This window comes from Zonotrichia albicollis, chromosome 6, assembly GCF_047830755.1.
Source record: "Zonotrichia albicollis isolate bZonAlb1 chromosome 6, bZonAlb1.hap1, whole genome shotgun sequence".
NCBI classification, from domain to species: domain Eukaryota; kingdom Metazoa; phylum Chordata; class Aves; order Passeriformes; family Passerellidae; genus Zonotrichia; species Zonotrichia albicollis.
In genome coordinates this window covers 13,537,952-13,562,688 of record NC_133824.1, presented here as the reverse complement: position 1 = coordinate 13,562,688, position 24,737 = coordinate 13,537,952, and the positions used below count along the sequence as shown (strand labels likewise).

At 37.6% G+C, this 24,737-nt stretch overlaps 1 protein-coding gene across 1 annotated transcript in view; it reads right to left on the bottom strand.

The window, feature by feature from the left end:
* Positions 1–468: 468 nt before the first annotated feature.
* SEL1L (SEL1L adaptor subunit of SYVN1 ubiquitin ligase) overlaps positions 469–24,737 on the bottom strand; it is a 32,970-nt gene continuing 8,701 nt past the window's right edge. The window contains exons 4-21 of the mRNA XM_005479734.2: positions 22,254–22,421; positions 21,574–21,679; positions 19,705–19,867; positions 18,186–18,239; positions 18,045–18,104; positions 17,346–17,427; positions 16,884–17,038; positions 16,089–16,145; positions 15,045–15,113; positions 12,507–12,584; positions 11,300–11,362; positions 10,435–10,522; positions 10,022–10,170; positions 9,306–9,471; positions 7,794–7,868; positions 6,005–6,177; positions 5,624–5,752; positions 469–4,400 (exon numbers count right to left, since the gene is read on the bottom strand). Of these exons, the coding sequence (XP_005479791.2) occupies positions 4,197–4,400; positions 5,624–5,752; positions 6,005–6,177; positions 7,794–7,868; positions 9,306–9,471; positions 10,022–10,170; positions 10,435–10,522; positions 11,300–11,362; positions 12,507–12,584; positions 15,045–15,113; positions 16,089–16,145; positions 16,884–17,038; positions 17,346–17,427; positions 18,045–18,104; positions 18,186–18,239; positions 19,705–19,867; positions 21,574–21,679; positions 22,254–22,421 (2,039 nt within the window). The 3' untranslated portion in view covers positions 469–4,196. The remainder of the gene's footprint in view (positions 4,401–5,623; positions 5,753–6,004; positions 6,178–7,793; positions 7,869–9,305; positions 9,472–10,021; positions 10,171–10,434; positions 10,523–11,299; positions 11,363–12,506; positions 12,585–15,044; positions 15,114–16,088; positions 16,146–16,883; positions 17,039–17,345; positions 17,428–18,044; positions 18,105–18,185; positions 18,240–19,704; positions 19,868–21,573; positions 21,680–22,253; positions 22,422–24,737) is intronic.

Here is a 24,737-nt window from a genome sequence, read left to right as displayed (position 1 = left end):
GTCAACTTAATGAATTTAACAAGGGAGGACTTGGTCTCAACAGGTGGAGCCTGAAGGGATGATTGGGTCAAAACCAACCTGCAAAACAAACAAATCTGTCAGCTTGGAGTAGTCCCTCCCCCAGTATCCATTCCAACTGACTGAATTATCCCTGTATCAGTGTTGAAAATGCAGCAGTAATTCTGAAGTTACTGGTCACTACTCTTGAATCACACAGCAGTTCACATGTCTGTGTCTACCAGCCAAGGTACAAATACTGCATACACTGTCTCACACATACACACACATAGAGGACAAGGTTATAGCACAGCTGGAGACATTCCCCCTCTCTCTGGGCCCTTCCTAAGGAATGGAAGTGAAAGTATGAGAATTCTTATAGGAAGGGATGCATTGAACAGTGGCACATGCCAGTGCATATGACTTGCAATTCACATCTTCTGTCATCATAACCACTGTGAACACTGAGGGTGACCACACAGGTGGTGTCTTTATTTCACAAGATTAAAGATACAGTACAAAATGAATCTGTACATCTTTCTATTAACAGAATTTGTTTACACAATTATATTACATTTGACCAGCCTTTATACTGATTTTAAATACAAAATAAATTTACAAAACTCCTACAAGACCCTTTTAAAGAACTGTAGCTGATAAAAACAAAGGGTTCCCCCCAATAGTCCCTATTTGCCATATGCATTTGCAGTAGTTCAAATCAAACTAAATCTTTTCAGTTTAATATTCTCTGAAACAAAAAAATAGAATTTCAGTTCACTGTTGCCTATCTAAAAGGAAAGCAACTTGCAAAGGTGAGTCTAATCCCCTTTTATAGGCCAAAACTAGCATATAATAGGTGGAAATTAGATAATGCATAGTCTTAAAAGTCCTTTCACAAGCTGTATCCTAATGTTTTTCCCCCAAATTAAAACTTTTTTTTTTTTAGTAAGAGTAGCTGACTTATGGAAGATAACTAAAAAGTGAGTAAAACTATCTTGCAAGAGTCTCATGAGGACGTTTGTATCAAAGGCCTTACCTTCTATTACACTGTCCCATTATGGACAATATAAAGCAAGAAAATTATTTCAACAGATAGCTCTGGGACAAGTTTCACCAGTGATGAACTAAAATCCTGTTTTGTCAACAGTTCAGTGTTTCTTTTAACTAGCAAGAACAGCTAATGTCTTTGATTAATAATTTGAGATGCAGAATAATGCGTTTCTTCATATTTTCCCACAGTTTTCCTACATATAAAAATCCCACCAATAACACTTACTGCTCTGTAGTTCCATTTTCTGTGCAAGGAAAGAAGAGCATGTGTCTATGAAGGTCAAATAGGCAGGCTCTGGCCTATGTTACTACACACAAAGAATACAACTTTTCATTCAAACCATGCTGAACACACCCAGAAAGGTTTCTCTTGCATCAAGTTTCCCTTCTAAAATACTCCTGCATCTAAGATAACCTGTGTGCTACCAAAAGGGAAAAGTACTTCACTGCAGTAAACTGAGCAACTCAGCTTAAGATAAAAAAAGTTTGATTAACTGAGTACACAACAAGGAACATATTGCTAGTAAGCGTTAAATATACTTTCCTCAAAATGCAAGTTTTAGAACAGAGAAGTAAGGGATTGTCACAAAAACTAAAGTCATGGTGTAGATAACTGATTTAGAAAACTTATTCATATCTTTAATCCCTGAGTTAACTTGCCATTATTCATGGTAAGTACCTTTTTCTTCTACCACCACATTCAAATGAATGTCATCTGAAAAGTCAGTGGTAGTAATTTGGTGGAAGGGAAAAAAGCAGGAGAAAGACTTCCTTATTGCTCCTTCAAAAAAGCATTTTTAAATGAAGTAACTTGCTGATCTTCAATTGTTTTCTTCTGCTGATTTCTTGGATGTAAAAATGCATCAGATTCACTGAAAGTCATCTACAAGACTGTCACATAGCAGCAGTGATGAGAGATTCTCATGCAAGTAAAAGAGAGCTTTTAGAATTTAGTTCTAATAGATCAACAACCAAAACATTTTAATAAAGCAGTAACAAAATTGTTAAATTGCCTAAGAGACCAATACCAATGGATGAATGGTATTTAACTGAAAAATGTTTTCCATATAATCTTTAATTTAATCATGCCAAGCTGAAACGAGTTAAGTGAGAGTGGCAAAATGTCAGAGGGAGTGTTCAGAAGTCACAGATATCTTAGAAATGCAGCTGGGGAATGCTGTACATATAAGACACTACATGTAAGTTCAATACTGTTTCATCTGCTATGATGATTGAGACTGAACAAGGCATTCCTCTACCACATGCTGCAACCCTCCACACTGAAATCAAAAATATTTGTCTTCATATGACCAGCGTAAGCATTGTGAAGTACTGAGAAGTTCTACTATAATACTAGTACCTTTAATACTAGCCATTTGTGACATTTCCATTTACAAATGAATGGATTGTTTATTTTCCATCCCAAGCTAGAGGCCTATTGTGCAATGATCTCCTTGCACATGTACCAAGTATGAAACCATACCAAACTCTCAATTCTAAATAAAGTGTATTGATATGTTGTTGCCAATACACTGGAAAAACATTTGCATGAAAATAAGCCCTTAACCCCTTAAACACAACAGCTTCTGTCAGAAAGCAGCTAAAGCCTCCTCATTTGTATTCATTCAGCTTTATGATAGTATATTCAGAGGGTTTAATGCTAGTACAGAAACCAATATTTCACTACCATTGGAAAATAAGAACAAACACTTATGCATTTCATGCTCCTAGACTATTCTGCCACTGCTTCCCATCCCCAGCCCCAGAAATTATAGTTCAATGAAAATCGTCAAAGTGAAGATTCCTCTTGCAGTCTTAAATCATCAGTCCACAGGTCACAGTCTTTACACCCATTAAAAGGCCTTTACACTGACCTGGTGGCATCAAAAAGCCACTAGTCTTCTTTCTCTTTGGATTTTCTTGTTACAAAGGGTCCTCGAGATGGCACAGCCAGAGACATTACTTGTGACTTTCCTCTATGCCAGGTACAAGAGAGGCTGGCAACAGCCAGAGCACCCCTGTGGCTTTGGAGTAGCATCACTGGCATATGCCCATGCCCTTCTGTAGAGAGCATGCATTTTTGTGGCTCTTTTTTTGTAGATGCATTAAGCAGATGCATGCATGAGGTACACACATTTCCTTCTTGCAGTGCAAATCACTAACAGGTTTGTTGAACATCAAGCACAGAACTTCCAAGTCCAAACGCAAGTCAGCTAACTCACTGAGATTTCTGGCTCTCTCCTTTCTTCAGTGTGTGCAGTAATACTGGTGCTTTCTGCTATCTAGACTCAGCCTCTTAGTCAAGACAAATTTAAATTTAGGAACTCTACCAATATGTTTTCATGTCATGAAGGACTGCAAAGTACACAGGCTCCTGAAAAGCTTTAGGAGTATGTGAGATCTGGGTGCTGTGTGGACAGTTTTCAACTGACAAACTTTACAGACCCCATCTGTCCCACTCCACCCTATGGGCTACATACTGACTGCTGAAAACTGTCTAAGGGGAATGGAGAAAAACACCCAAACCAAAAAAGCACAAATGGAGAGTAGCATGTTTGCTGGCTTAGTTTTACAGGGTTTATCCATAATGTATGTTGAACCATCCTAGACAGCCTAAAGGATCAAAGTGTTAAGAAATACTAAAAAAATGAAATAAGGACTATAGAAATACTTGGGATGTAGATCAGAATTTAAGTTCCCAACAGCCCTAGTCTTTTCAGAATTTGAATATAGGTCAGCTTCTTGGACTTAAATTTGCCATAAATTTATAATTATTACTTTTATAAAGGGCAACTGCTATCAAGCAGGCAAAAACCTTCCACTGCTAGCCTTCTGTCTCTCTGGGAGATGAAAAGAACTCTGAATAAAGAGGAACTAGATACAGCAGGCAACATTTTTGTAGTAGCACTCTTGTGTTTCCATGAAAGAAGCCATAGTGTTATTCCATTGGCACTGAAATAACATTCAAATCAGTTTCAAAATAATTTTCTTATCCCTGAAAAAAGGCATCATTCTAAGCAGCTTTCAAACATTTTTTTTAAACTTCTTTGTGCCTCTTTTGGGGGAGGGACTGTTGATCCAAAGTCCTAGTTCACAATGAAAATTGTTCCTTTTGGAAAAATCCAGTTCTTTGACTGAGGCTCTTGTTGCTATTGTGGTGGTTGGTGCTCTGGGGGCGGTTCCTGTTGAGGCACAGCCGGCCGCAGTCCTGCTGCTCTGGGAATTGCCTGGTGCTGCCTTTGTCTGTAAGCTATAATTGTTCCCAGGAGCAAGGCGATGATGGTCATCAGGTAGAGGTCCCACTCAGGCCCCAGCAGCTGGTCCATATCAATGTGTGAGAATACCTCTCTTATCTAAGAAAGAAAAAGTCCACATCATGTGAAAGAACACAAATGGGAAATTACTTTGATTTTAAATTTGACTTGTAACACTTTTCATGTACAAGTATCAGTTTTAAAACTTAGTGTCTCTTTTCCTCTCTGAAAAAATAGTATCACATCAGCAACGTTCTTATTTTCCAGGAACTAAAACACCATTGAGACTAAGAGCCATCCTATATAGAATGAGGTACTCTACTTTCTATTTTAGAGATGAAAGTTTCACTATGGAGTTTTGTGGCTTTCCCATGAATGACAGAGCATTGAGTCTCAGGACACTTGTAGGGTACAATGCTGAGATTTGTGCAGGTAATGGACAGGGAATTTTGATTGAAGAGCCTTTTTTTAAGATCCCATTTGCATAAGGATTAGCTAACACACACTTCAATGCTTCACCACTGCATCTGATGATACTACACAGTCACTGCCAATTTAAAACTGCAGCAGCAGACTTTTAACTAGGAAAATCTGCGCTCTGCATACCAGCTTCTGTGAGTGCTACATGGGTATTTGCCTGATTGACTTAAGTATTTTGACTGTCCTCAGCCTCAATACTACTATAATTTGTCAAACTCTGCTGAATTGTCTGAAACTGCACTTGCTCTAAGTAGTAGTAACTTCCATACCACTTTCATTTATTAAAATCCAAAAAGGCAGTTAGATGTCACAGCACTGAGAAATATTGGAAAGACTTGACTTTAATTCCAGACAGGTTTTTTTTCAGGTCCACCACTCAGGAAAAACAATACAAAATACCTAAACTATCTAATACAAATACATTTTTCCCCACAGAGATCAAACACAAGTACAATGGGGTTGTTACAGCTGAATATAAAATAGCATGAGAATCAGGGATAATTTTTTTTTCCCCTAAGCAATTATGTCAGTTAAATCTGCTTCATTTTGGTAGCAGATGGCCACGGATAAGAACAGTTAAACAGTTCTGAGAAATTCTCTTCAAGGGAAGAACAGTGCAGAAGAGCACTGCCTGTGCACATTTCAGATTCACAGAGTTGCACAAATAGGAAACAGGAATGAAAGCTTCAGTGACTTTCTTAATATGCAACAGTAGAAAACAAATCTATCCTAAGTTTGCAGAAGGTTCAAGCAATACTTCTACTTAAGTAAAATTACAAATTAAGCTACTTTTAAAAATGGAAAACACATTTGCTCTTCTCTTTTAACTCTGCATTACTTACATTGATTTCTCGTATGTACTGCAAGGAATAAATCACTCCAAGCTTGCAAAGTGCTAGGAAGACTGGAACCTGAGCATCTGGGCTTGCTTCAGCTGCCATGTCATAAAATCGTTTTGCGAGATGAATATCCTAAAGTTAAGAAAATTCAAAGCAGAGTTTTGAAGAACTTGAAAAATTAACCATAGTTTGTTTTTTTTTTCCTAAGATATATTTACCTTTGATGTCTATGCATCATTACTGCACATAGTTAAGTCAATACACTTGTGCATCGCCTATTGGTAAATGTATTGGGAGACATGCTCATTCCACTAGTTCTGGACTTAATTGAATATCAGCAAATGTACTCTAATAAAGCAGACTCTCAGTGTACAGCTCACTCACCTGCTTGATGCCCAGCCCCTTCTCATGCATGTAGCCCAGATTAAACATTGCTTGAGCACTGTGCTGCTGTTCTGAAGCCAGTCGATAGTGAATAAATGCAGTTTCATAGTCAACATCAGTACCAAACCCATAAAAATGGTAATCTCCAAGTTTAATTCTTGCAACAGTATACCCTATAAATCAAACAACAACAAAAAAGGATAAAATAACTAGGCAACGAACCTTTTGGCTTCCCATGAAGATGCAGAAGGAGCGTATTACTTTTGAAAGTGTGTACAAACTGTTTATCTTTCACCACTCCCTCACATAAAGAGCTTTTATTTTAACAATGTAGTTAAGCTAACCAAAAACCAGACAATTTTTATCTGCAGGTAAGACCTCTTCCTAGTAATCCTACCAACATTTTTATTGATATATAGTGGTATCAGCTGAAAATCTGCAACATGTTCATGATCAGTCCCTTACTACAGAAAAATTTTTCACTTGCTATATGGCCTTTAAAGGAAATCAACTTTTTTTTTAAAGCAGTAACACTGGAAATTTGAAAGTGTCTTATCATTCATGCCATCATCTCAATTTCTTAATTTTAAACTAAAAGCCCTGAAAGTCTGAATTTTCATGGTAGTCTTGCTCTAAAGTTAAAAACTAGTAGACAGACATTAGTGTAGATGCATCTCTTTAAAAGTTAGATATCTCAAGATATTTCATCATTAAGTTCACATTAGTTATTTTAGGGTAGGTAAACAAGTACCAGAGTTTAAATTTGTGTTGTTTGGTCATCAAGGATGCATTCTTCATCAATGCTTACTTTGAACAGGAAACTGCATTTCTTAATAAATGATGAAAAGTAACAAATTACTCTGAAGGATTTTCGATTGATTTTTCCAAGCATATACACTTTTAGAAAAGTCAGTGTAAACATTGCTAATGTTGTTTAACATTGCTCTGTAATTCCTTATGGAACAACAAAAGAAACACAAAGTACATTTGTATTTTAGTCCTTTTAGTCTTTATAATCACAGAAAGGCTCAGACCTGCAAGGATATTGTAATGACACTATACCTAAAAATTGACCAAAGAACATCAACTATCCTATCTGGGATACAACTTCTCTTAACGGGAGGAAGTAAACTTTCCCTCTTTACATATTTCATAGCAAAACCGATGAAATCAGACATTATTGGCTCTACTAAACGTTAAGGAAACCTTCCTGTCTGACCATTTGGGAGGCACTGTGGCCATCACACTCCCACCACTACAGACTGACACTGCAGCGACTGAAGCTCCTTCCCCCTCCGCAGTGCTTGGCCTTGGCTGCAAGGGCTGATGGGTGCTTGACTCCCTATCTGTGCCACTCTCACAGTCAGACAAGCTTTCCTTACTGGTTTGACCCTGGGGTTCCAAGAGCAGAGTCTCAGGTGCCTGAATCTTTTAAACAATTAAATAATGGCACACAAAAACCAGCTTGTGTTACCATAATGGTAACACAAAAACCAGCTTGAGCTTGTATTTCCAAGGAGGAACTCCAAACAAAAGAATCTCTGGGCTTTTATACCCTCACAGTCTGTTCATACTTAAATCTGGGGTCCTTGGCTCCTGCTGTGTCTTGTCACCTGCCTGGGCCACAGGTCCCCAGGCCCCTTGCAATGGAAAAGGTTGGCAGTGCATGGCTCCTTGCCTTGGGCTCCACCCACCCAAAGCTCAACCTGCAGCTCACACTGCAGTTGCAAACCTACACTGAATGCACTCCTCAACATAAAGAGACTGGAATTGCGAGGTACAGACATACCTTGAGAAGCTGCTCTATTCCAGTGAAGCAAAGCTCGAGGATAGGTTTCATTTTCTCCTACTATGCTAGCTTCTTCTAAAGAAGAAAATAATCCAGTTAAATAGAACCATGGCATATTATGCATACATGACCACAAAATACACGACCGTGGTATATGCATACACGACCACTGCTTATCTTCAGTCTGCTGAAATATATCAAAAACTTGAAGCAATCTGTGTTATAGAACAAACAAGATTCCATGCATCTGAAACTTATAAAAACCCCTTTCATTTAAACAGCCTTTCCATTTATCTGCCCACATAAGAGAGCTAGGAACAAACTATAGAATTTCACCCTGAACTATGGCTTACTAAGCATCTTTCCCATCCCAGCTGTAGGAGATTCTGATGCATACTTGAGGAATGACAGAAAATGCAAGTTTTAAGAGCACATAATTTGGACTTTGACAAATACAAGGTTGAAGTACAACCTGTTATAGTTTCGGCCACCTGAAACCCAGGACTAGTCAGGTAAAACAAAATCTTAAAATCCTTTAACCAGCCAGACTGCAGTCCCTTATATGGCAGTGCTTTGGCTACTTCAGAAGTTGTTCCATGTCACAATTTGAAGGTTCATGAACTATCAAACAATTCAAAGAATTTATAACTTGAACTTCAAGTGTAACTATGTTTTCAGCTGTACTGTCCCACAGCTGACACAGATTTTGTATAAAACATATCTAGTCATTTTAAATCAATCTCTGAGTAAAGACAATCAGAGTTTTAACTCAGGGAAAAAAGCTGTTTCTTTGCACTTCCATCTTATCTAAAGACAATTCACTTAGACACCTTTAAAAAACATGAACTGGAAATGAAAATGTTAGATTAGCCCATCAGCCACCAATAGGTGCTTTCAATACTAAGATATAAAGCTGGCAAGGAGACCTAGATTTGGTTTAGAGAAAGTTTAAAATACTGGGTTTTGCAGTTTGTAGGAAGATTTACCATTGTACTTCCATTGTCTACCAATGACTTGAAACTCTAATAAATCCAAGTTCAAGCCATATAGTTCCAGTAACACACATGGGATGAGTTTTTTTTCAAATCTAAGAGAATCAGCTGCCCAGTTCCTCACCCCTGCTTCAAGAGTAGCATCAGTAAAGTCACACAAAGAAGAAAGTGCTGAGAAAATGCATTACAAGAGAAAGAACAAAGGACATAGACTTCTAGGCATAGTACAGGTCAAAAGTAAACCTAATGCAATCCCTGCTTTTACAATTGTTCTTTGGAAATCTTGAGAATTTTTAGCACTGTGCAATATTATAAAGACTCTCTGCTTATACCCTTTTAAAATCCCCAAGTCAGAAATTAAATGTATTTTAACTTTTAGTCTACAAAGTCATCCTTAGAAGTGAAAATGAAAACTGATTGCTTTCCAGTGTGAAGAGCAGGAAATAGGACAAGAGCGTCATTAAAGTTCTAACATGCCACCTCCAGAAAAACCCTTTTTAGTATATATTCAGATTCTTACTCTGATCAAGTATGAAAGCAGCATTGCTTTGTGCAACTTCATAGCCTTGTTCTGCCAGAAGAAGATACTGAACCACAGCAGAGTTTGAATCACCATCTTTATAGCTGTTGTAGGCAGTCATCAGTCTTTCAGACCAACGCCCCCGTTCACAGACATTCTTAAACAACTGCAGAGGAAAAAGGAAGGGGGAGGATACTGGCTGTCAGGAGCTTCAAAAATTTAGGTTTTGCAAGAAGTAACACTTGAACATTCTGATGCCTGTTCAAAATATTTGTATTTCACATGAACACATGACAAGCTAACTTTAAGATACAAGTTGCTAAGCAGATAGATGCTTAGCAACCTGTAAGATTCTTAGTAAGTAAAGACAGTAACTTGTAAGATTCAGATGCTTACTCAGAATTATTTAGTATCTTACTTTTGTTACACTTAAATCCAAGTGTAAAAGAAGAATTTGGTACTTAGAAGCTACTGTTGCTTGCTTTGCATTACATTTTTTTATTTTCTTGGTCAATAAAGGAAATACAAACCTGACCTAACAAAAAAACCAAAGATATTTCTCATAAAACACAAACAAGTTTGCTAATATATCACTTTCCCCTTTGACAGCCTTGACTCTGCAGTCACTGAAATGGAAACGTCCTATACAGGCTGATGTGTTACAGCCAATCTCCTGCCAGTCACTGTTATTGCTGCTGATGAACAGGTGACCTTACCTCAACAGCAGTATGACAGGACCGCATCACTCCAGTGCCAGTAGCATGCATCTGAGCCAGATTATAGAAAGCCAGAATGTGGCCACCCTGGGAGGCCAAGTTAAAATACTTCAAAGCTTGTTTATAGTCTTTCTTGACTCCAATGCCATCTAAAAGAAAGATTAAATCATTGCTATTCATTCCTCTTGAAAAGCAGCATTGTACAAAACAGCATTGTATGAAACAGCTATTACTCTTCAAAATTACTCTAGAAGAACTTCATTAAAAAGTCAGGAAAAACCAGAATGAAATACAAGTTCAATGTAGCAAGCCCATTCTACATGCAGAGTATGCACACACTTGTAATGCCACCTAGTGAGCAGTGACTGAAAGGGCAGGTGCTTAGACCTGCCAATGGTTTTGATGCCACTTACTGTAATACATGGAACCTAGTTGAAGCTGTCCATCAACCCATCCCTGTTCTGCAGCCTTCTGGAAATACTTCAGGGCTAGCTCATAGTTCTGCAGGAAGATTTGGTCCAGTCATTAGAGCCTTGCAATACACCAAAGTTTAAGAGAGATAAAATGCATGTGCATATGTGAAAAGACAGATCTGTTTTACAGAAAAATCACAGCAAGATTTTCCAGTGAAAATATTCCCCTGTTCAAAATCTGGAAGCAAAAAATGAAATAGACTACAATGATATTTAGCCTGTTGTAACTCTGCAGCTACCTCAAAGCTGGTATCCACCTACAGCATTGCTATGAACAGTTATGCTTAACAGAATAAAGCTCTGTTCTGGTTCTGGAACACTTATTTCCTCAACTTTGGGCTACTTCAAATTTTGAGTATCTGTTTGCATAGCTAAATATAAAACATTTGACAAGAAACCTTCCTGTGGGAAATGCAATAAAGCAAATGAACTAATTAAAAGCTTCAGTGTTCTTCCACTCCCACAAGAGTCACAAAATGGGGACAGTTAGGATTTGGGGTTTTTTTTCACAAGAAAATCAGAGACAAGCTCAAATCTCCTGTTAAAATGCGCACTTCTATGCATTTCTAACAGCTTAAGCAACATTTTCAAGCTTCTGAGAGCAAAATCAGGATGTTTCTTTCATAGCTGCCAATTCCATGGTGCATTTTTTTTACATTACAGATTTCCTCAAGGAATTTTCAACATAACAGAAATCTTCACAATTAAGCTTTCCACAGTACTTCCCTCCAGAAAAAAAAAAATCTGTTGACAACAAAAATCACTCAAACACCTATGATTAGAAAGACGACCGTCAAAAGCTTACCACTGGAACACCTCTTCCATAGAGGTAAGCCATTCCTAATCCACTCTGTCCAACTGGATTACCCTGAAAACACAGAAAAGGACTTCTGAAAAGAGAGGCAAAACCTACATCTATGTTTTTCAAATCTGGTATGTCTTAAACATAATGAAAACATACAGTACTCAACAGAAAATTTTTTGCTCCTAGTAACACTTATTTAGGGAGGAAACAGCATTTACAGTAACTTTTATTCAGTAACTACACAGCTGATCAACAGGGAAAAGCTTTCAATATTATTTATGAAAGTTTACTGTGCACATTTACAGTGTCATACAAGATGTAGAACACAACCTTAGAAAGATGGGACATTAATAGTTTACTTATCTTTAGTCTTTCCAACTTCAAAATGTTTTGGGTGCTACAGAAGTTCCCAAAACAACTCCAGGAACTCTAAGAACCCATGTTAAGGGTGAAGTGGTGGCTGTCCTGTGGGCTACATTGCTAACCACTGCCCATGCAAAAGCAGGCACCAGGCACTACTTCAGTGCCAGGACAGGCAATGGGACACATCAGAAAGTTTCAGTCAATGCAGGGTGAACACATTGAGAGATCCTCACTTTAGCACAGAGTTGGGGAACAGCATTCAGGGTGTGGAATATAAGAACCATGAAGGTACTTATCTTCCAACAGTTTCTTCAGAACTTAATCTATTGTGTTTCACATGCTGAACACCTTTCTTGGAGTGCTTTAATTGCACAAACACTACCATAAGGTATATATCACAGACAGATACAAGGGATTAACATGATCAAAAAACATCATCCCAAAGAGGAAACAGTCCAATGAGACGAGAAGTATAAAACTATTACATATTCACTTAACAGAAGCACTGTAAATTCCTGTGACAGGACAATTTCAAATTAACAAACACTAGCACTTCACAGAATTGCAGACTATTTAGGTGGACAGTATTTCATAATTATGAAATAGAGTCAGACTTTATTCATGAGAGCTAGACTCCTTATGCTGAACAGAGCTTTATGAAGCACCATGGCCAGAGTTGTTTTTGACATCTTAGGCAAGCAAGATTATGGGCTACTTCATCTGGGAGAGGAGCTGGGAATAGGTGTCTGCCTCTGTCATGGAAGAGCACATGAAGCATTTGCAGCATTTCAGAGCTTATCAACTTAGTGCACATGTTGTAGTTTCACCTTACAAGTAATCATACCATATCAGCAGCTTTCTTGAAATACTGAAGGGCTGTTTCATTGCTCTGGGGTACAACATCACTTCCTTCAGAATACATCTGAAAGAGAAATCCATTACTGAAGAACAGCCCAAGTACTCAGTTTAGCATGAAGACCATGAAGCATCCTCACTTTTCATATTGAGAGGGAGTTACTGTACTTAAATTATTCCATCACAATACTGAAAAATCATTAAAACTTGTCCAGAAGCAGAAAATACATCTCTGCTGTAAAACTCAGAGTTTAACTTGTGGATGGAAATTAATTGTCCATAAAATTAATTTTTTTCAGGACAATACCCTTCATTTTTAATTTCTCCTAATGCGCAGTGAAAAACACACAATCAAGAAAAAATCTTGAGACCAGTGGAAATCAAACTGTATTGGAAATCAAACTGTATTTGCAAAAACAAAGCAAAAATTGGTTACTAAACAGTTAACTTCAACAATAACTAGTGATAGAACAACCAATAGAGAAAGCAGGAACTGCAATCTCTTCTGTCAGGTGCCTTGAACAGCATATTATGCTATTTTTTTAGGCTTTAAGGATATTAATTTTGAATCCTCTACTACAATGACAGCCTGAAAAAGATGATCTAGAGCTGGTGCTTACTGTAGCCTAACCTTAGAAGGTACTCAAACGGAGTAATAAGGATTTAGCTCCTCACAGGCTGAAGGTAGTCTGCAACCCAGATCTCAGACAAGTGACCTAAATACCCTTCAAAGCAGTAGTGCACTATGATCACTGCCAGCAGTCTGCCAATTGTGCTTTAAATTAAAAATCATACAACAGATTGGGTTAAAGATCATCTAGATCCAACTACCATGCCATGGGCAGGGATGCTAGCCACTAGACTACGTTGCTGAGGGCCCAAACGACTGACCTTGAACACCTCCAGGGATGGGACACCCACAACTTCTCTGGGCAACCCATTCCACTGCCTCACCACCCTCTGAATAAAGAGCTTTGGCTCTGAATGTTAACTCAGCCTAAATCTCTCCTCATTTAGTTTAAAACTATCCCCCCTTGTCCTGTTGTGCAAAATGTTGCTCTCCCTCTTTTTTGTAAGATCCCTTTAGGTATTGGAAGGTTGCAGTGAGGTCTCTCTGGAGCCTTCTCTTCTCCAGGCTGAAAATCCCCAGCTGTCTCAGCCTGATTGCATTGGAAAGTGCTCCATCCCTCTGATCATCTTGATTCTCTGTATTCACTCCAACAGGTCCATGTCTTTCCTGTGCTGAGGACTGCACACCTGGACCAAGTACTCCAGGTGGGGTCTCACAAGGGCAGAGTAGAGGGGGAGAATTGCCTCCCTCAGCCTGTTGGCCACTCCTCTTTTGATGCAGGCCAGGATGATGTTTGCCTTTTGGGCTGCAAGTGCACATTGCTGGGTCATGTCCAGCTTTTCACCCATGAGATCCCCCGAGTCCTTCATAAGGCTGCTCTCAGTAAGCTCATCTCCCAGTCCGCACCAGTATTTGTACAGCCCTCCCATTTGCACTTATGGAGCTTCACGAAGTTCTCATGGACCCACATCTCAGGTTTGCCCAGGTCCCCTTGGGTGGCCTCCCATCCTTCTGTTGTGTCACTGCACTGCTCAGCTTGGTGGCAGTTCTTGCAGAGGCTACTCTTGATCGCACTGTGTGTGCCACTGGTGAAGGTATTAGAGAGCACTGGACCCAGAACAGAGCCCTGAGGGACCCCACTTGTCACTGGCCTCCACCTGGACATAGAGCCATTAATCACAACTCTCTGGCTATATCCATCCAGCCAATTCCTTATTCCCCAGATATTCCACCCTTCCAATCCACGTCTCTCCAATTTGAAGACCAGGATGTTGCACAGGACCATGCCAAAGGCCTTACAGAAATCTAAATAGCTGATATCAGACATTCTTCCCTTGCTGACCATTGTTTTCACTCCATCACAAAAGGCAACCAAACTGGTCAGGTAAGATCTGCCCTTAGACAAAAAACCCTTAAATCTGATATAACTGAAACAAAGGCCCACCCTGCAGAGAGATTCAAGCTTTAGTGCAAAATAAGTACAGCCCTATTGTCATTTCTGACTCAGATGCCTCAATTCTCTACACAGAATGAAACTGGAAGAATTTCCTTCCCATTTCCTTCACAACTTAGTATTTCCTGATGGGCAAAGTTTTGAGAAGCATAGTTTTCCCCTACACATTGTGTGGAAAAGAATAGTTTCCTATTTAGAGTTTTGAATTCCACTACAGAAAAAGGACATACAAATATTTAATTATTTGATTAAAAAAACCACCAAAACCCTGGTTCAGGCACTATTAAAAAACCCTCCAAAATCCTAAAGTAAAGGAAAACTTAGACAAGACATAAGACACTACAACACTCAAATCTTGCAGAAAAATTCAAAACAGGAGCTAAACTGCAATCCTTAGATTGCAGAATTCAAGTTTTAGATTGACAGATAGCAGAAAGTAGGAAACATTTTCTATTTTTCACTGCAAGGCAGTTTTCTTACTTTTGAGAGTATTTGTATCTTACCTTTCCTAGAAAGGCCATAGCATGGGAATTGCCAGCATTGGCTGCTTGATTGAAGTATTCAAATGCTCGCTGTAGAAAAGAAAGCAAGTGTTTTAATCACCATCACTATGATTTGAGTAACTTTTCTTGCAAATGGAGTAGAGGCAGGTAGATTTGTTTGCCAGATTACCACATTCTTCTGGGAGTAAAGTTACCAATCCCACCTAATTTAATATATGTGACAGGGTTTTTCGCTTATATAATTGAAATATTAAGCAGCAATCCCTCTAACCAGTGTATTCCAAAAAACTGAAGAGGAAAAACCCAACAAACTGTAACTGTTACTATGCTATGTTAATAGCTACACAGGTAAATCTTACTTTCTTATGGTAGCATCAAATCCTATTTAGAATAGGCGAGATGGGCCAATTCCTATTCTACTTTTACACAGAAATTGGTTATACTCCTTCTGACCACTCACTATCATCTCTGAACCCTCCTAAAACAGTCATCTGGAAGTATTTTAAATATGATGACTAATAAATAATTCCTGTATTCAGGACTACACATCCTTAGCTCTCAATTTTTCCATATATAGTTCAAGATGAGGTTAGCTATTTTAACTTCCATAATCAAGGTAACCAGCTTGCCTTACATCTGCACAAGTTCTATTTTCTATGCACACTTAATATCTTTAGTATTTAAAGTTAGTGTTTTGTCTACAGAAGCAAAATGTTCTTGCAAGCCACCAACTTCACTATCATCACTAATGCAGGCCCAATGCATCATGAAGTTTGTACCACATTTACAAAAGCTCAGCCAGCTCCAGTACTACTTGATAAGGCTTTACTTTTGACATTCTCATTTTTAAGATGGTTAATCTTAAACTAGTTATGTAAAAAAATCAGTTCCATCTTCTAGTCCCATAAAGATTTTTATTGAACAAGGCTACTGAAATTGTTACATACCACACAGTGGTACTTACACACGTTTGCACCACTTTCTCAGTCATTTTCTCCCCCTCTGCCTAGCATAATATGCATCAGAGATATAGAGAAAAGGTACCTGATGATTTTGCTCTACTCCTCTTCCCCCATGCAAGTGCAACTGTCCAAGGCCAACCTAAAATAAATTTACATTGTAAATAAATCACTTTTCCCTTGGGACTTCGTTTTCTAGCAATACAGATACAGGTGAGCTAATTACATGCACAAAGGTACACAATAGGAGAGTTAAAGATGCCACAAAGTTTGAAGGCACAGATTTGATTCAATAACTACAGTACAGTTCCTACTTTTTCACACTAGCCTAAATGGAAATTTATCCTAGACAGAAGCACCATACTGTCCTAGATGTAAAGTAGTAACTGTTCATTTGAATCCTGCCTACCTAAGTGTTAAGTGATACATGACCAGGTTGGCTTGGGACAATTTGCCTCTGTTAGCATCCTCCCCTCCTGGACTGTGTGTAGAAGAGACCCAGTCTGCAGCATGCAGAAGTCATGCAAGAGCAGGACCAGTGAGAAATTGAAATCCCTTGTCAAGGCCCATATTTTGATCTAGCCTTCCTGCACAACATCTGAACTTATTCTTGAAAGAGTCTGGCTGGCTTCTAGTGAAAACCAAGATCTCATTCCTAAGATGCTAAAGTTGTTTTCAAAAAAGTTTGCATTTTCTGTCGAAGTTCTACCTTAAACACACTAAAACATAAGTCCTTCACATAAAAACTAAGGGAGAAACAGGAAACAGCTTGATTTTGGATGAAGAGAACACTAAAGTGCCAATGTCTTTCCATATTTCATAAAGCTGTTCCTGTAATTCTTGAAAATGTCCCAATGTCATCAGGGGAACTGAATCTTACCTGTGCTTGTACATCTCCCTTCTCTGCTAAAAACTGATAATACTGGATCAAGTCTTCTTCTAGCATACCACTTGCCATTCCTGGATTTTCTACTTCATCTGCTAAGCGAATTCGCTGAACCACTGTGCCACCAGTCAAGGAAATGTCACTAGCAACTGGAAAACAGATGAGACAAATTTTCAGACAGTTTTTTTCAATACAGAAGTTACACCATAACTTAGTAAAACCAGATGCCTACAGAGCTTCAAGCTGTTACTCAAGAAAGAATTAATTACTTTGGTACCCTCCAAGACATTTCAATACAGATAAAAATAGCATATCATAATGCAGAGCCATAACTTGTTTAATATCAGAAATTCTCTATTTATACTATTAGCTCTGGAAGTACTTTAGTATCTTCTAGTTGAAGGGTGAAGAAGGACACAGAAGGTCAAGAATGTTACCCCAGGAAAAAGTTGTTACCGTGATTAGCTACAAGTCGGTAGTGAGTGAGAGCAGATTCACAGCTCTGAAGGACTCCTATCCCGGCCCAGTACCGGTAACCCTAGAAAGGAAATGACAAATATGGGACTATCAATTACTTGAGAATACACTGCCTGCAATGTTACAAACTTCTTTCACATTACTTGATCAAGATTTGACAAGACAATAGGCTGGACAAAGGCCACGAGTCCTTTGTAGCTACATAAAAAAACCAATGACTGACACTATTAAAGGTTAAACATGGCCAGTATAGTTCAGATAGTACTCAAGAAAAAGCAAATAAGTAGAATGATGCTTAAGAGTGAACCTGTAAAGCCTTTTATTTACATACTGCACTTGGTCTTAAATACCACAATACTGACTAAAACAGCATTTTCTGTAATCTCTTTCATAGTTCTCATTTGATTACAAAAATTTTAAGTCTGATAATTCTGATTTTAGTCAAGAGATTTAAACATACAAATTCCATCTAAATTCATAGTGGTGCATAGCTTAAAATGAGCAGACTCATCCTTGAATTAAAAAAGAATAATGGGGAAGATACTACTGCCCACTCAATGCAAGCAAAATGATGTAGTATTTGGATGGGGTATTCATATGAAAGAAAATCTTAACACTGAAAACGCAGAAGTACAAAAACACTCTTGCATGTTTAAAGTTATTAACCATGTTACTTACCAAGATCATATGAGCGATCAGATTTCCTCCTAGAGCTCCAAAAGTGTAATACACCAGGGCCTTAAAATAAAAATAATTCGTTATTTAACATCAGCCTCCAAGAGAAAACAAAGGACCACACACTGAAAATTTCTAAATTACCTTAGCTTGACTCGAATTGACTCCTAGGCCAGACGCATACAGAAATCCAAGTGCCTAGAAATACAAAAGCACACATTTTAAAAAACCACAGATTAATTCTCCTGGAATACATGGGCACAGAGATTCAAAGCTGCAAAGAGTATGCCAAGCTCTACCTTCAGTTTGGTCTGCCTATATGTATGCTCTTCCCTGCCCCTTTCCAAGTATGAAGTTTCAAAATCATTCAGTTGCTTAGGATGCTAACATAAATTAGTGTTTCACCAGAATTCAGACAAGTGAATCAAATGCAAGGAGCAAACTACTACTTCCCAGAATATCAAGTGTAGATCCAAAGGTCCCAAACAGTCAAAGTATCCCAGTCTAAAGACCCTCTAGTGAAGCTAAGCAGTATCTGTCAGGTTATTCATGTACCCAGTTTGCCTCAGACACCAGTGTAAACATCTGTGAACCACAGCCTTGCACAGAAGACTCGTACTGTTTGATTGACAGATCTTATAAATCCACAGTTTTGCATCTGCTCCACCACTGGTTACTTGCAACTATAAATATAAACAATCAGAATGCTCTGAGCTATTTATCTGATGTTCTTTCAGAAGTTATTTTTGTTCTTAAGATTTACATAGTTATTGATCTACCTATCACACCTGTTACAGCTGGTAGCTCAGAATAGAAACTAGTAGCACAGAACTAGTGTATAAGTAAAGATGTCTATGTTTCAGTGTTCTACAACTATTCTAGGCTATCTGAAAGCATACACAAAAATTATCTCATGCAGACAGTATTGAATTTTAGATCAATAAAAGTCAAGTTCATCACTGAGAGATAAAGTCTGTAGAGAAAACATGCTCCTACTTTCTATGGTAAATAGATACTCCACCATTAAACAGGGAACAGCTGTAGATTTGGTAGCCAAAGAGAAGAGAAAGTTAATAGCTCCTTAAGAAGCTAACATTTCCAAAACAAGTGATAACTAAACAATAAGTATATGCAGGTATGGGGATATTAAAATCATTAACACTCATATTTTATGACATTTTGTAACAGTAAGCATGAATAATTCTGTGTTCAAAGCCACAGGGACAAAGCAAGTCCCAATCCACTAAATACATGTCAAGTTTCCTAGGAGTTTTTATTTCCTAGATTATAAACTGGTGTCATCTCAGATAAAACTGCAAATAAAAAGTCACAACACTGCACAAAAAAACACATAAAAAGTACAGTTTCAGAAGGTTTGTTGGCTGGAGTCACCTACACATACTTGTTTTTTTGACTTCTACATCCAATGTTGTCAGTCATGTAACAGGGGAAAAAATTTAAAAGACCAGCACCATCTCATATTACTGGTAGTTGAGCATTTTAAAACTCAAACAGAAGATGTGTTTGTGCTTACTTTGAGGGTACAGGTGCCATCTATAAAAGCACCCTAGAGGAAGTACAATCTAAAACACTGTATTTATATATTATATTATTTCATTTATAAACCTATAGGAGCATCTGTAGGATCTAAGGATATACATACCATTTGTCCTTTAGGAGAACCCTCTTCCGTTAGTTTTTCAAATAGTTCTTTTGATGACTGGATGTTCTGCTTCAGGTAATCCCCAAACAACAAAGCATAAGACACTTTCTCCATGGCCTTGGTATGATTCATGTCAGCTGCTTTCAGAAGATACTGATATGCTCTTAAGAGAAAACAATTTCTTTGTCAACTTGGAGCAATGTAGCAAATTCCATTTATAAACCTGAAGATTCTGGAGAGGGTTTTGTTCCTCTGTTTTAGCTTTTATTTTCCAAAAATGCATCTACCTACAATCGTTTGTTCCAGCTACAAATCATCAACATAAGCAACAACACATGATTTAGTTAATGGACAAGCTGAATTTTAATGTTTGCTCTACTCCATAGGCAAAGCAGTATGCATTTCCTCTCCTCTAAGACATACAAGAAATGTAAGCTCAAATGATAATTTTGTAGCAACAATTTTTACTTCTGTACTAGGTGTCCAGTAGAACCACTCCTGTAACAGTCTTGTATATCACAGTAAAGAGAAGCAGCCTGAAAAAGACGATGTATTCTCTACAATCTGAGTACAAAACCACTCCAGTGAAAACACCAAGCCTTGGGCCCAAGATAACAGAATATGTGATCAATTCTGTGCTGAAAAAGTCATGCTAACAAACAGGGGGATCTCTGGATACTTCTCTTTCTATTCCACTCTCAGAACTGGTAGCCCTTCAAAGTAATTTCACAGCAATTAAAAACCTCCTAACCTTACACACAGGGTTACACAGTATCAGCAAGCCTGCCCCAGCTTAGCCTCAGGGACCTTTGAGAGCACTGCAAGATTTTCATTTACCTCTCCTCCTTTCAATTCCCAGGCATGTTCTTGTTCTTTAGGACAGACTGAGACATACCTGGTTCCTCAGAGAAGTTCATCTTCTAAGAAAGTTTAAGGTGTACAAGAGAACTAATACCTAATATTGTTTTAGAATTCTTACACTATTTTATTCTAAAAATGCTACTCAGAAACCAAAAGGCATTGCCTCTCTTTGTCTTTGCCAAGGTGCAAACAACTTTAGATGTTCCTCACTTTCCCTGACAAAGTAGAAATACACTCCCTTATTCCCACAAATTAATCTAAAATAGCTATAGTCCTCACATATTAATCAGCAGAAGTCACCACTTACTGAGGAACTTGTCAACATGAATAGGAGGAAGATCTAAATTAACATAGCAACTCTAAATTACAGTGGTAAGTCCAGAGCTATTTAATCAGTAATTGGATGCCTTCAGAAAATAAAGTAGAATGAACAGAACACTAATTTCTAATTGTTTTATTTGTCTACAAGCATTACCCTCTTCTTTCTATGAAAATTAATCATTAGAATTATAATGATTTGTTAATTTTAAGTTTAATACTATTTTTATGGTGACCAAAACCATCAGAAAGCAGGAGAAAAAACAGAGCAGGACAAGAGATGCCAATTTTTCCCACTTAATCTTTGAAGCAGAATGAGAACCAGACTGCAAGAAGCATGTGAAAAGGGCAATTATCTCATAACACATTCTCAGTTTTTTTCCTGGCCAGTTGCCATCTATCAACTGGAGCTAGAGAACTGCAGCATCACCTTGCATTAAGTCAATGTTTTGATGACACCCACTCTCCAGAAATTAATCTTACACAATTTTTACTGCATTCAAAGGAATGCAGGCATAATTTTTTTTCTAAATACCCTGTATTTACTATCTCTCTTCTATCACTGCATGGTTTGATGTTGAGTCCAATAAAGCTCAAAATCTCTGGACAGCTCATTCAAGTTCTTTGAGTTAAGCAAAAGTGACCAGCCATATCATCCTTCTCCTGTGGGGGCAGATGAGGTATACTTACACTTTCTTCTGAGCCTTTTTACTACTTTCATTAAGGATTTTCATTCCAATCTGATATACATCCTCAGCTTCTTGCATCTGCCTTCTCTTATTAGATTGCTCTTCAGCTAAAAAAAAAAAAAGTGTACATTAAGAACTCAAATTATACCACTGAAGACTATCCTCTCAAAATTCCTTTTCATTCTAAAGGGTAAGTACAGCCAGAAACTTGCTTTTGAAGACAAACAAAGTGATTACAAAAGGCTCTCTAATGGATGTGTTTGGTATATTAGCAGATGATTTCTTCTTGTGTGATGTCTCATGCATAAGCTTGCTGATAAAATGTTCTTTTTATTCCTTGCTCAAAAGCAAGCTGTGCAGGTTGCTCCTTCAGAAGGACATTTCCTAGAGAAGGGTTGCCTTTGTGCAACAAATCAGGAAGTATAATGGGCAACACTGTCAAACCTCTATCCTCCTACAGCCTCAGAAACAGTTTTATAGATGCCTCCATTGCACAATTTCCAAATCAGGTCTGGGAATTGGCATTTTTTAAAACGTCTTCCATCATGAAAACTTTGCCTTTATAACTACTGTTTATTATGGTATTAAGTGGCCATCCTGAAATCAAGAGCATTAAGAGGACTGGAAACACGAACCTAAAAAAGCATTCCTTGAACAAGAACAAGCCAAAAGGTTGCTTACATTCACAGAAGCCCCACTTCTGATCTTTCTTGTAATCATAGGTTGTTGCACACCACAGCCTGCCATCTTCCCGCCCATCGGCAGTGCACTCTGCATATTCCTTCTCCATAAACAAAAATGGAAAGTGGCAAGGTTCACCATCTGCAGTGCCTCCAATAGCTGTCAAAACTGAAAAGACACACTCAGCAATTACTCTCCTTTATTCCTAAATTTAAATCATATGTTACAAACAGAAAAGTGCTCCTATGTTGATTTTAGGCACAATCACGACACAACACCACACATGACAAAATGCTATATTGAAAGTACTGGAGTATCAGCAGGGAGTACGCTTGAACACACAACTATATGAAAAGATTTAAGTGAAATCACTATGATGTAGATGAAAGGATTCTCACCACTATGAGTTTGGTAATTTTCTACTCCTGAAAATACTAAGATTAAAATCATTATTTCATTTTGCCAATATATTTAGATGCATTCAAAATGGCTTTGAACAACACAATTTATCATTTCTCATGCACTAAAACTTCAAATGTTACTGATTCCAATATCACAATATTTTAAAATAAAAATCAATCTTCTATGAAGACTAAGAATTCTCTCTCTAGGTTTTCAAGATGGAATTATTTCAGTTCGACTTTTATAAAAGCTTTCCTCTTTCACTAAGCTAAATCAAACAGTTGGGTTCAGCTTAATTTGAAAACATTTGCAAAATCATGCAACTGACAATGTCAATTATAGAGTTTTTTCAAGTTAACTCTAATTTTTGTAGTTACAGAGAAAATTAGTTCTTTGAGGGTTTATAATTGAAAGGTCTAAAGACTATACTAATTCAAATATTTCATGCTGATTTTTTGAAGCAAAAGAAAGTCTTCAGGTATAGCTGGACTTGTTCAAACTGCTCTTCGTAACTTGACACAGGTTCCACCACATCACTCCAAGTTAATTACATCAGAAGAGAGAAACTCTTATTTTCAGTAACTGCGCTCAAAAATCATGTGTTAATATGCAACTAGCCCGGAATAATTTCAGACATTTGTTACCTACAAAGTAATATACAAGCTCCTGCTAAGGGTTCATGTAACTACAACTTATGGGAACTCTCACCACTGTCCTTTGAACAAGCTCCAAGTCCAGGAGCACTCCTTGAGAACTCTTGGTTTTATTTGTACTGTTTTGTACCTTGTCTCCTGTGTGGAAAGCAGTTTTACAGAGGCTCTGCATGAGATGTAGCTGCATACTAAAGTTACGAAATTACTCTGCCCCAATGCACCCCTCTTTGCATTTTTTAAATTCTAAATTCAACCATAATGCTGTTTTTGTTCCCAAATAATAATAGAGACTAATCCCAAGAGCAACACAGCAATGCAATCACAGGTTAATGTTCACAACAGTTATTTATGTGCTTAGACATTGATAAATACTAAGTGAGGCAAACAAATTACCCAGAGGATAAATTAGTTTTTGTCAATCCAAATGGTCCAGAAGCAATTTCCCTCTTTACTATCTCTGAATAAAATACACGGTATTTAATTGTATTTGTCCTAATTTACATATGTCTTGTTTCATACTTTAAGCTGCAGGAAACCAATTATAGATTACTTATAAGTACTGGCAATATTACGGTAAGATTCTTCCAAATAAGGAAAGTAAGTGCAACAGGAATTGCCAGCTCTTTATAAACTTGTGAGCAATTTTCAGCAAAAACTGTTAGTATGGAACTTCAGTGTTATAAAACTCTAAAACACAAAATAGCAATAACTAAAGAAATATAATTTTCTTTACACACGATCTCATCACTCATCACAAGAGAGCAGGAAAACTTTCTTAGGAACTTAAAACCTTTACTTGCACTAATTCTAAATAAGTGATGTTTTTCTTCTATATCCTATAAAACATATATGGAAATTTTCAGGATATACTTTTGTTCCATGCAATGTTGTGACCACACACAGTAGCTAAACTGTTTTTAGAAAAGCTTTTATGTCCCTTAATGCAGTCCTGTCACCAGCAGCTCATCTGGAGTGTAACATCTGTACTTCAGATAGATGCTCAGTAAAAGCGTTTGTAAAGCTGTCCTTTAGCACTTCTCTCTCCTAACATAAAACACATACTTTTTTTTTAGAATTGCTTTTTTAAAATGAAAAACCCCTCAATTCACACTGCTTATTTAATTCCCAAGATGTTCCAAGAACTGTGCAAGTCAAACTTATGGTTTTTGAAAGTCACTTGTAGTATGTTTGATAGGTAGTTAAAAACCTTAGTTCTGAGAAGCCAGTTGGATATATTTTTGTATGAGATTAAAAGTATCTTCAAGTTCACTTTTGAAATAGACTGCACTGACTAAATATGGTGCTTAGCTCACTGTTTTGTGGCAGAAAGATATTTAGTGGATTTTACATACTTTTTTCCTGTACAACACAGCATCAAACAACAATACAGCAATGGTTAAGCCTATTACTGAGTTTCCACAAACTGATA